Source organism: Lissotriton vulgaris, chromosome 6 (genome assembly GCF_964263255.1).
Source record: "Lissotriton vulgaris chromosome 6, aLisVul1.2, whole genome shotgun sequence".
NCBI lineage: Eukaryota > Metazoa > Chordata > Amphibia > Caudata > Salamandridae > Lissotriton > Lissotriton vulgaris.
Window position 1 is genome coordinate 73,076,746 of NC_141694.1, and position 13,083 is coordinate 73,089,828.

At 45.8% G+C, this 13,083-nt stretch overlaps 1 protein-coding gene across 1 annotated transcript in view; it reads right to left on the reverse strand.

Moving 5' to 3' along the window:
* Positions 1 to 13,083, reverse strand: part of LOC147706810 (calpain-1 catalytic subunit-like) — a 581,687-nt gene that overhangs the window by 85,739 nt on the left and 482,865 nt on the right. Inside the window, exons 12-13 of the mRNA XM_086925938.1 lie at positions 8,567 to 8,778; positions 5,075 to 5,114 (exon numbers count right to left, since the gene is read on the reverse strand). Of these exons, the coding sequence (XP_086782064.1) occupies positions 5,075 to 5,114; positions 8,567 to 8,778 (252 nt within the window). The remainder of the gene's footprint in view (positions 1 to 5,074; positions 5,115 to 8,566; positions 8,779 to 13,083) is intronic.

Consider the following 13,083-nt stretch of genomic DNA (forward strand, 5'->3'; position numbering starts at 1 on the left):
TGGTTTGGGAGGAAGGTCTACCGTACAGAAAACCTATAGAACCAGAACAGGTGTAAGTACCTGTTTTGATAGCTCTAGAGGCACACAGAAACGTTATCTTGTTTCTAGCTCATAAGTTACTTTCAGCCAAACAGGCAAAGGACAGGTTAGATCTATTGTTCTACTAGCCAGGTATGACCAGCATCTAAAGTGAGTGGCAAGACTAGAGGCCATTCCAAGGCTCCTTCATTGCCTCTACCATTGATTGATGTCCCATGTGAGATGATGGACACAGGCCATAAGTGTGTCTAAGGTGTGGTGGACCATTCCAATATGTACTCCGAGGTGGTGCCTCTGAGACGATGGCGAGGGCCTTCTTGCACTCATCTTCATGGTTGGATTTTCAAAGAATGTGATATCCTGTCAAGGAACAAATTTTACCTTTTCACCTTTGAGGGAATGTGAGAGCAAGCTAGAGTGATTTACTGCATTGATGTGTGCCAACCAACACCAATGTGTTAGTGCAATGCTTCAAAAATGCCCAAAGGCCATAATAGAAACTCTATCAAAGCAGGAAATTATTGAAGCTTCTAGCCTGGATGACGGGGGGAGAGAGTGATGGTAGTAAAAGGGAGTGGGCGGCATTTTTCAATTCTCGCCTAGGGTGGCAAAACACCTAGAAACGGCCCTGTCTGCACCTGTTCCCCACTCCGGTAGGAGGGAGTATCATTTTTCACCTGGAAGAGTGGGAAACCATAACAAAAGACAGATGGGTGCTGAATATTGTGCAGCATGGTTACTTGCTGAGGTCCAAGTCTCCCCCCACAAGTTCCCTCACAATTGAAGCTCTTTCTTCAACAACAAAACCTGCTGTTATGGAGCAAAGTGTCTACCCCCCTCCTCTCTAAGAAGGCCATAGCGGAGGTCCCACCTGATCAGCGAAACCAGGGGGTATACTCACGGTACTTCCTGGTCCAAAAACGAGGAGTAACCATGGAGTACAGACCTATCCCCGACCTGCGCCTGCTGAACAGGTTTATATGAAAAGAGAAATTTTGAATGCTAGCCCTGCACCAAAGAGCACCTAACCCCTAGGTCAACACCTGAAAAGTCCAGTAGACATAAAACAAAGAGATTGAGGAGCAAAAAGGGGACAAAAATAAATAGATAGGAGGGTCCACCCAAAGGGCTGACAGGTCTAACACTAGCCCTGCACCAGATTTTCCCACATCTTCACCAGGGAGACTGGATGTGTGCCATTGACCTGCAGGACGTCTACTTTCACATTCCAGTTTCAGTGAAACATCGCAAATTCCTCAGGTTCCAGGTTTCTCGCCAGCACTACGAGTACCGAGCACTTCCGTTCGGGTTCAAATCCGCCCCCGGACATTCTCCAAGTAAGTGAATGGCGGTGGTGGCTTCCTTCCTCTGCAGGCGGTAGTTCTTCGTCTATCCCTACCTAGACGACTGGCTTCTAAAAAGTTCCACACCTGCACTACTCCAGAGCCATCTTTCTTACTGCCTCAATCTGCTGCATTCCTTGGGTTTGCCAGTCAACTACAAGAAGTCAGTCCTCAACCCCACACAACAGATACATTATCTGGGCACCTTCCTGGACTCCGCAAAGGCAAGCGTGTGTCCTTCTGAGGAGAGGTTGTCATCAATGCTGATCAAGTGCCACACTCTTCTCAGCTCTACATATCCCACAGCCAGGCAGGTGTCATCGCTGCTGGGATTGATGGCCTCATGCATATACATTGTGCTCAATGCAAGACTTCACATGCGGCCTCTACAACAGTCCCTCGAAGATCAATGAACACAGAGGTCAGGCCGTTTGGAAGATCGTGTCTCTCTCCCTCAAGCTGCCAGAGACTCCATCAAATGGTGGATGAAACGCTCTCACCTTCTGCAAGGGGTCCCTTTTCATCAGATACCTCTGACCCAGACAGTGGTTACAGATGCCTCACTGCAGGGTTGGGGAGTCTATATGGACCAGCTTCAGGTACAAGGTCTCTGGTCCGAGACAGAGAGAATTTATCAAATCAACTTCTTGGAGCTAAGGGCGGTCCATCTTGCTCTCAAGTCTCTGTACCTGTCCCTACAGTCCAGTTCCCTTCAGATTCAGACGGAAAACACAACAACAATGTTCTATCTGAACAAGCAGGGAGGCACCAGGTCATGGGTCCTGTCTCTGGAGGCCCAGACCATATGGAATTGGCTTCTGGCGAGGAGTCTCATGTTCGTAGCCGTTCATCTTCCAGGAACCTTGAACATGCAGCAGAGACTTCGTAGAAGCGCACGACTGGGTGCTCAAAGACTAAGTCGCTCAGGACGTTTTTCAGCAACGGGGAGTGCCAGACATCGACCTGTTCGCAGACGCAGCCAATACAAAATGCCTCAGTCTTTGCGTCCAGATTCCCTCAGCAAGGACCACGGGGAATGCACTTTTGATCAGCTGGTCGCAGACATTGCTGTACGCTTTTCCGCCACTCCCTCTGATCCCGGCGGTCATACAGAAGTTTTACAGGCCCAACACCAGAATGATCCTGATAGCGCCAGAGTGGCCACGCCAGTGGTGGTACCCGGATCTCCTACAACTGTCAGAAGCCCCACACCGGAGGCTGCTCTGCCGCCCGAACTTGCTGACCAAGAACGAGGGGAGAGTATTTCATCCCAACATCCCGCCTCTGCGATTGACTGCATGGCTCCTGAAGTCATCCAGTACGGACATCTAGACCTCTCTGAATGCACATTCTCAGGGAAGCAAAGAGACCCTCCACCAGAAAGTCTTATGCTTTCAAGTGGAAGAGATTCTACCTGTGGTGTAAGGACAACGCTTTTGATCTGAGTAAGGGTCAGGAGCAAGTGATCCTCCCCTACTTACTGTACTTGGCGAAGTCAGGCCTGAAATACCCATCCATCAGGGTCTATCTGGCTGCTATTACAGCTTACAGAAAGTCTCTTACCCAGACCTCATTCTTCCAAAGGCCAGTGTCAAGGAGTTTCTAGAGGGACTCAGGAAGGTTTATCCACCAGTGAGATCCCCTTCTCCGCCTTGGGAACTTAATATTGTCCTCACTAAACTGATTAGTGCTCCTTTCAAGCCTATTCATAAGGCGTCTTCGCAGCATTTAACCTGGAAGCTGCGTTTTTAGTAGCCGTACAAAAGGGGGTGGTGATGGACGGAGCATCTGAATCAATCAAACACTCACACCCGAACTGCCAAGCCATGTCTTCCCTGGACCGGAAACAAGCTTCCTTGGACCGGTTTCTGGCGGTGATGGATTAAACCCAGATATTTTGACTGGGTGTGAGTGTTTGATTGATTCAGATGCTCCCTCCATCACCACCCCCTTTTGTACCGCTTTGGCCACCATAAGTGTGTCAGGGTATGCTCAGACGTGAGTCCCTTGCTCACTTTGCCACTGGATTCAAGCAAGCCGGGCTGAAGACGGCTGGAATGCCAGAAACCGGTCCTCGGAAGCTTGTTTCCGGTCCAGGGAAGACATGGCTTGGCAGTTCGGGCTGGACTGTTTCCATGAAACACAGGGTCAGACTGATTTGCATATAGCCATGTCTGAACTGGGGTGGCAGAGTGAGCTAAAGAACGGTGATGGATTAAACCCAGATCTTTTGACTGGGTGTGAGTGTTTGAATGATTCAGATGCTCCGTTCATCCCCACCCCCTTTTGTACCGCGTTTTTAGTAGTCATCACTTCCGCCCGCAGGCTGAGTGAGATTCAGGTGCTGTGCTGCAAGGAACTTTACACTGTGTTTCATGCAAATAGAGTGGTGCTACGTACGCATCCGAGCTTCCTTCCTAAGGAGTTCTCGGATTTTCACATTAATCAAGTTATTACTCTGGCCACTTTCTTTCCTCAACCATCCACTCCCCCGGAGAGATCATTACACTCTTTAGATCTCAGGAGAGTATTGAAGATTTACCTGGCAAAAAGTCTTACACTTAGGAAGTCTGCCCGGCTCTTTATTAACTACGGTTCCACGAACACCGGTCTAGCTGCATCTCAAATATCTACTTCTCGATGGATCGTCTCTTGTATAGCTTTATCCTACCAGAAAGCTAACAAGACCTTACAGGACAGACCTAAAGCACACTCTACCAGAAGGAAAGCTCCTACCACAGCTCTCCTTCGCAACGGTCCTATGTCTGAAATCTGCAAGGCAGCTACGTGGCGATCAGTGCATACATTCACAAGCCATTACGGTCTAGATTCTGATGCTCAGGCTGATGCTCAGGTTGGGCAGGCCTCTTTAAGGAATTTGTTTGCATGATTGCAATGTGAATATGATGTTTTCTCATGGTCTGTATACTCTATTGCTCGTCCGCGAGACTTTTGATATGGGCTTGCTACTCTATTCATAGATTATGACTATTGATGAGTGTCCCCTGGATGAGAAGGATTAGTTACTTACCTGTAATCCTAGTTCTCATCCAGGGGTATACTCATCAAAGTCCTAAGCGACCCTTCCTCCTCCCCGGACGAGCATTATTTGAGTTGTTTTGATGTTAATTGCTTGTTCTACTCAGGTGTCTGTACACAGTCCACCGTCAAAAAGAATTGACCTAACTGTCACCTGATGTGCATCATGGGAGCAGAGGGTCTCCAGCAGTTCTTAAAGGCACGGTACCCTAACCCTTAAAAGCCTTAAAGGCAAGGTGTCAGGTTTTTTTCTTCTTTGTTTCATTGCTCTGCTATGCAGCCTACAGGCAACTGCCTGCAATTACAAGCTTTCCTTAAGGCAATCAAGCATTGTTGGATGACAATGTCTCACTGCTTCCTCTTTTCCTTATGGGTTAGGAGGGTATGGTTCTTGCAATGCAAACCTATGTAATTTCGGCATTTTTCCCGCACATGGGCGGGGATTATTCATAGATTATGACTTTGATAAGTATACCCCTGGATGAGAACTAGGATTACAGGTAAGTAACTAATCCTTCATGCATATCAAACATTGTGGTCTGCCTTAACTTAATAACTCTTTCCTTTATTTTTCTATTCATGGGTGTAATTTATATGATTGTATTACTTAAAGGAAAACACCTTGAATGCATTAATGACAAAGTATTTCTTACCTCATCTGGAAGATCTGCTGTGACTTCATCATCGAGCTCTCTAATGACACAAAAACAATTCAGTCACAACAGATACCCAATAAATCACAGGTTTGCTTTAAACTGAGATGAGGTTTTTTGCAGCTATTACTCTCCTCTATAGATGAGAAACATAACTCTCAATCCCGACTAGATATCAGACATATTGTTACATATCAAGCTCACATCATGTGAATTTAGATACCATTGGTCACCTCACACCCCCATATTCAGTTTTTTTTACCTTTCTCTTGTTTTTAAGCATAAAATCTCCTCTACATGAATTTTCATGAGGCCTCAACTATGTTTTTTGTATTAGCTTGAGATTAGTCTTCAAACTTCAACATCCGACATTAACCGGAGATGAACCAAATCTAATATAAACCTCATATCAGCCACCAGGCATCAGCCTCAGACATAGTATACTCCAATACCAGCACTGGGTATCGTCCTTCGAACACACACCCAACATCATCCTCCGAACAGTGATAGATTAACCATAATCACTCTTGGGTGAGCTGTAAATGATTAAGTTCAAATCACCTCTCAAGTAGTAGCCTTAGGGTGGAGATCACACTTAATACTCAGATTAGTTATACAATATTACCAGAAAACTTGTATCGTCTTTCAAATATTTTTAGATAGCCTCTGATAAGCAGTGAAATGTGAGCTTTAAACTGCCTCGGAAAAAACACCAATGCCAGACAATAGCCTCTGATCAACCATCAAGCAGAGCAAAATAGGAGGAAAGCACAAGTCGTACGACATACAATGGATATAAGAATATGTGCACCAATACATCAATCAATCAATCAATCATAACATTTGTATAGCGCGCAACTCACCTGGAGGGTCTCAAGGCACTTGGGGGAAGGGGGGTCCGCTACTGCTCGAACAGCCAGGTCTTGAGTTGCTTCCTGGAGGAGAGGTGGTCTTGGGTCAGACGGAGGCAGATAGGGAGGGAGTTCCAGGTTTTGGCAGCCAGGTAGGAGAAGGATCTTCCTCCTGTGGTGGCTCTTCGGATGCGTGGAACGGTGGCGAGGGCGTGGCTGGTTGATCTTAGCTGGCGGGTGGGAGTGTAGAAGGTCAGGCGGTTGTTGAGGTACCTGGGTCCCAGGTCGTGGAGGACCTTGTGTGCGTGGGTGAGGAGTCGGAACTGGATTCTTATACTGACGGGGAGCCAGTGCAGGTCTCTCAGGTGTCCGGAGATGTGGCTGTGGCGGGGGATGTCCAGGATGAGTTGTGCGGAGGCGTTCTGGATGCGTTGGAGTCTTTTCTGCAGTTTGGCTGTGGTTCCGGCGTAGAGGGTGTTTCAGTAGTCCAGTCGGCTGGTGACGAGTGCCTGGGTGACCGTCTTCCTGGTTTCGGTGGTAATCCATCGGAAGATCTTTCGGAGCATGCATAGGATGTTGAAACATGACGATGAGACGGAGTTGACTTGTCTGGTCCTTGAGAGGGAGGAGTCCAGGATGAAGCCCAGGTTGCGTGCGTGGTCTGTTGGTTTGGGTGCGCTGCCCAGGGTGGGGGGCCACCAGGAGTCGTCCCATGCAGAGGGTGATGGTCCCAGGATGAGGACTTCCGTCTTGTCTGAATTCAGTTTCAGGCGGCTGTTCTTCATCCACTCGGCTACGTCTTTCATCCCTTCGTGTAGGTTGGTTCTGGCGGTGGCGGGGTCGTTGGTGAGGGAGGGGATCAGCTGGGTGTCATCCGCGTAGGAGATGATGTTGAGGTTGTGTTGGCGTGCGATGGCCGCGAGGGCGCTCATGTAGATGTTGAACAGGGTGGGGCTGAGAGATGATCCTTGTGGTACGCCGCAGATGACTTCGGTGGCCTTGGATCTGAAAAAGGGGGGAGGAGGACTCTCTGGGTTCTTTTGGCGAGGAAGGAGATGATCCACTCGAGTGCCTTCTCTTGGATTCCGGTGTTGTAGAGGCGCTGCACTAGGGTGCGGTGGCAGACAGTGTCGAACGCTGCGGAGAAGTCCAGGAGGATGAGGGCCGCTGTTTCCCCGTTGTCGAGCAGGGCTCGGAAGTCATCAGTGGCTGCGATGAGGGTGGTCTCAGTGCTGTGGTTGGTTCGGAAACCGGATTGCGAGTGGTCAAGGGATCCATTTGTCTCGAGGAAGGCGGCAAGCTGTCTGTTGACGATCTTCTCGATGACTTTGGCAGGAAAAGGGAGGAGCGAGATGGGGCGGTATTTTTTGAGGTCGGTGGGGTCCGCGATGGTTTCTTCAGTAGGGCGCTGAGTTCGGCATGCTTCCAGCTCTCCGGGAAGGTGGCGGTGTTGAAGGAGCAGTTGATGATGTCCCGGAGATGGGGTGCGATGATGGAGTTGGCCTTGTTGAAGACGTGGTGGGGGCATGGGTCGGTTGGTGATCCGGAGTGGATGGTATTCATCGTGCAGATGGTGTCTTCGGTGCTGACTGGGGTCCAGGCGCGGAGGGTGGTGGTGGGGGGCGTTGGTTCGGTGGTAGGGTGCGTGGGCTGTGTGCTGAAGCTGTTGTGTATGTCTGCGATCTTGCTGTGAAAGAACCAGGCGAGTGAGTTGCAGAGGTCGTGCGATGGAGGGATGTGACTAAAATTGTAACAACATGATCCAGAACCCCTGTGCTATAGCCTATAAATGTAGAATTATATGACATTACTGAATAAAAACAAATGTATCATGTGTTAAGAAAAAATGCAATAAAGTTTGTGTTAAACAAAAATATCAATCAGTGCAAAATTTCTCTGAGGTCAGACATCAGCCTCAGATATTATTAACTAATTTTCACCTTCTGATCAGCCATTAGCCTCAATCTCAAAACACATACTCCAAAATCCCTCCAGTTGTACAAAACCCTTGTCGGACATGATCCTGATATCAGCAATCCTCCATCAGGTATCAGACATCGCTCTTCGATCAGATGCCAACCTTCGATATCAGCCTCCCATCAGCCACAGAACATCAGCCTCAGTCACCTACCATGAGGTATCAACCACAGTAATTCCAGAAGTCTTCATTAATCAATAAGATCTTACTTCGCTTCAATCGCTTCAAGTAGTGCAAATGCCCAAAATGTAAATGTTATTGGAATAAAAGGTCACACATCTTATGTATGACAATGAAAGCAAGAGTCCACCTTCCCCGGTCTTCTTGTGGCATTGACTCCTAAGCTTCGTAAGTCACTAATACAACATTTAAATTAAACTTTGTCTTGGTTTCTTTTCTATATTGCACAGGTTTGTGAATAGGTTATGTGAAGGAAACCAAAAAAGAAATCCATGAAATATCCCAGAAAAGTCACATTTTAAGGCAATGTCACTACGAAAACGATAATTGTGTATTGATTTATAGTAACAGAATCTCTGGCCTGATTTGTGATTCATTAATCTGGCACATGACAGCAATGCCTTGCCATTCCTACTTCAGGGTCACTCAGACCCCAATATCTAAATAATGACCCTCAAATGGAATGAAGGACATCTCACTCACTCTGTGTCGGAGTGTTTCTCTGTGAAGACGCGCAGGACAAAGTCTCCTTCTTTGTGGGGTTCGAAGGTTGAGGGGACCACTATGTACTCTCCGGGCGGCAGGCGGATGTGGTTGCTGACCTCTCGAAGGTTGATGAATGTCTCCGAGCGAGCACAGGACTGATGCCGGAGGAAGAAGTCTTTCTTGAGGTGAACGTTTTGACAGCCTTTGAACTGAAGAAAGTCCAACAAGACAATCACCAACAAAAGCAAAATAAGTTATGCAATACACCCAAACTACATAGCATTCTACCTGCTTTAAAGCACAGAAACAATAAGCACTCTATTTTAATACATCAAAACATATACTCACTAATTCAAACCCTATGCATATTTCTAAAGGTACATCCAAAACCTAAACCCTAATCCTACACCCTAGAAATTGTTGGAATTTTATACCTAAAATTTAACTTTAATCACTTTTTGATGCTTTCAATTTTCTCTATTTCCTACTTGTACATTTTGGTTTCTTTCATTTTCTGAGGTTTCAATTAAATTTCCTACTTCCGGGTTGTAAATTTTGGTGGATCACATTTTCTGTGGTTTAGATTACGTCAGTCAAAACACATCTCACTCAGCAACCACCAGCAAAACAACACAGACAAAACATACAATCAGCTTTAAAAACTTCCTATAACATCTGATCTGTAGTGTGAGGCCTGGCTAGGAAGCTGCTTTGTAAGCTGGATCTTAAAAGAATGTTAGTGCTAATGTGTACAATATTGTAATGGTTCTGGCTTTTATAGTCAAATGTCATATAACCCCTCTGTAAAGGAAGATCTGGCGTGCTTACAGCAGTGGGACGCTGCAGTGCCGGAGTACTTGCAGAATGTGCGAGCGTTCATGTAGCCAGGAATCTTGCTGGATCCGTCTTTAGATTGGAGCTCCCCACATTTGGAGGCTTACACTTAGTTGACGCAACAAGCGTGAATATTTAAGTGAAAAAAGAATATTGATGACTTTTGGGTCAGAAGTATCACCAAAATCAAGGAGTCCTTAAGGCAATTCAATAGCCCTAACAAAGTTGTGGGATCATTTCCCTACAAGGCGACGAAACACGTGTTGGCTAAGATTCTAAGAGATTCATTGGGCTGTTTAGAGACATCATCAACAGAAGCAGGCAACACAAAAAGAATACAGAATTAAAGAAGAAGACTGTTGTTTTAGATTACTGTTACTTATCTCTACACTCTGAGCGTGTGCAGTGGACTACTGTTTACTTTGTATGTGGTCTTTGACCCCGTATTAGGGAATAGGGTGGTTGTCCCTGCCTCTTTGCACCGCACACAACTCTAATTATATCAAATACCCTATGCGGATATCTTGGGGAGCGCCACTTTCCTACACTACTCCACCCAACTGCATTTACTGTAGAAAGGGTCAGACCTGCTGGGAAGGGGATACTTGGGTCAGGAGCTGCACTCACTGTAGGAAGATGAGGGATACAACTGGGTCCAGCTAGTGCTGCTGTGAGTAACCATCAGTTAATACAGAGCATTACTCACTGAAATGTCAAGAACTCTTGCAGTTATTTGCAGTGCAGGGTTTCTAAGAGTTAGGAAGAAGAGTAGCAGATGTAACAAACAGAAGCTATACCTGAACCTGGACATGGTGTGAGCAGCCCCCAAGAGTAGAGGTGCTGTCACTAAGGTGGTAAGTTTCTTGTCTGTCCATCTCGCAACACAGTGCTGTTGTGTGGAGAATTCAGGCCGCTTACCCTCAGGAACAGTATTAGACTTTAACAAAGACTAATGGAGAGCATGGCGGCAGTCATACAACCCACATACAATCATGGCCGCGGGCTCCAAAGAATGCTGCCTTCCAGGTCTTTTATGTATCACATCCACCATCCAAAGTAAAACGTGCTTCCGTTCCTAAACACAGGACAAGCTAGATTAAGAATTAGCAGATCAACATTTCCTTGTATCTGCTCTCCCAAAAATAGGTCAACTAACATAGAAACAACAGGAATGTCTGCACAGGCTCTTTTCAGTAGAACGCAGGGGTCCAGCCGCCAGGCATCAGCAGAATCTGGGAAACAGAATCCCTAAATGCATTTGTTTGGGGCGAGAAGGTGGGGGTTGGGGGGGGGTGCAGCAGGGTTGTTGTTCTGTAAAAAGAGGCAATTTCACCCGGAAACTATCACAACCACTCTATCTCGTCCCCAACCATGGCAGGGCTCGGTGTACACAGAGTCTACAGCTTTGAAGTTAATTGCTGGAACATTCCAAGATGACGTACCTCATCAGGAACCTGTGGGAAAAGGAATGAAAAGCCATTATCTAGAGGTACTGAGTAAAGTCTGACCACAGCAGGCAACAACTCTCACAGAAACACTAGACAGCAACACTGTGCCCTCAGCCAATCAGAAAGCAGGACTGGAAGACCAAAGGTAGTCTTACTCCAAAGAATTCACTCCTTTTGTTCTCGGAGCCTCACTGAGACCATACTACAGATAATAGAGGCCATGTAAATATTCCTAATGAGGCTCAGCCTTTACACGTGACCCCGGTAGGCCAAACGTTTCAGGTACAAATGTATTTTGGCTGTTTAAACACTCTTGATACACTACTATGGAATGATAATGTTTTATTCAGAATGTCAGGGCCCGGTTTAGAGTTCTGCGAACAGGTAATCCAACTCAAGCTTGAAAGATATCCCGTCCACTTACTGCAAGTGCCACGGGACATTATGCACCGGAAATAAGGTGGCCGGGATATCGGTTACATTAGTGATGGATCAAACAGTCAGTCGGGCTCTGAATCAGAAACTCTATATCTACAGCTGCAGTTCTTAACCTTTGGACTTCTGTGGACCCCCAGTAAATCACTACAGGAAGTTCAGGACCCAAACCTGAAAAATCTCAACAGTTTGAACCTCAAAACACTACAGTAACAAGTATAGACCTAAGAAACACACAAATGATGACATATTTAATTTAATTCACAAACAAACAAATATATTTGAATTAAGGCATGAGCTTTTAAAAAAGTGTGTTTTATTTCTAAAAGATAAAGTGACATACTAGACTCTAGCATTTCGCTGTCATATTTTCCTATTAATACAGAGATTCTGTGTCCGCATACACCATTGCTTCAATTGAGACCATCAACTGTCCATACTAGCTTCTGTTTGCTGTACTCACGCAGCTCCCACAAATCACGTTAAGAATACCAACTTAAGTGTTAGCGTCCAGAACTCCAAATTCCTTCACATTTGCCGAGTATAAAACTTTCATTTATACATTTGGTTTTTTATGTATAAATACTTTCTCAATCTTCTAATATTATTTAATTTTGTGAACAGTCCCAGTCTTACACCAATTTACCCAAAGAGTACATATTTTATAAATCGCCTAAGAAATAATCATATGTAGTGGAGGGAGTGGATGAAAAAATTAACATTAGACACATTTTAAGGCAAATTGTTAAGTATTGGACTCCTATTTTTGAAAACACATTCAGTATGAGAAGTTAAACTTTTTGGGGACTTACCAAGGGTATTGTCATTCAGTTTATATAAAGTCTTACCTCACACATTCCTTAGTGGTATGAAAAAAACATCCCAAAGTTGCAGTACTGGCAAACCCTGTTTGTTGTTTTGAGTACAGAGTGCTGGACAAAAATTATTGTACTAAAGCCACTTCAAAGCCATTTCTTTTCAGAGGAAGCCCCCAGGGAATCATCGTGTTTCGACCTCTGCCAAAATCAATAAATACTGTAAGAGGTCTTCATCAGAACTCGATGGTTCCCCGCTCTCCTATCTATGATTTCTACTACACATGATCAATTATTTGGTGGTTTATGTGATATGCCGTGTCTGAGTAAATTTGAATCGGATTGAAAATAGTGTATCTTTTTACTGTCTATCAATGATCTCAATTGTACGATGAATAAATATTATCGTTAATGTGCAGAATTTAGTTACACATCATTGTTGTTTAAGGAATCTTTGATCAGCAAGTGATGCAACACTATTTTATTGTCACACATATATCTCAACACCATCATATCAGCCTGGGGCATGGGCAACCTGTTTACTCTCTAATGAAGCAATAGATAGTATGCACCTTTCCTGAGGCGGAAGCCGGGAAAGCGAGCTAGCTCGAATTTTTACTCTCTGCTGAATGCATTTTTAAAAACTGTTTATTATTCTTTGGAGTTGCTACCCACCTTATTACGTTTTCATTTTCCCTGCTCAGTCGATTAGGCGCTGGTGCTCGGAACAGTCAGGGGGGCAGACATCTTGGGGGAAGCAGACAGAGGCTACGCTCTAGTTTCTTCGCCCCTCCCGCCCTCACCTGCATAATATGGCCATCACTTCCTGGCCACGCAGCGGGCACGCCAAAGGCAAGCCCGTCTTCGCCCGCCCGGGCCCTGGGTCCACGACCTTTGGTCAAAATCCATCGACCCGTATGGCCTATTCGTCTGACACATTTCATGCACTACGAACTAAGGTGAATCCCAAATGTAATACTAT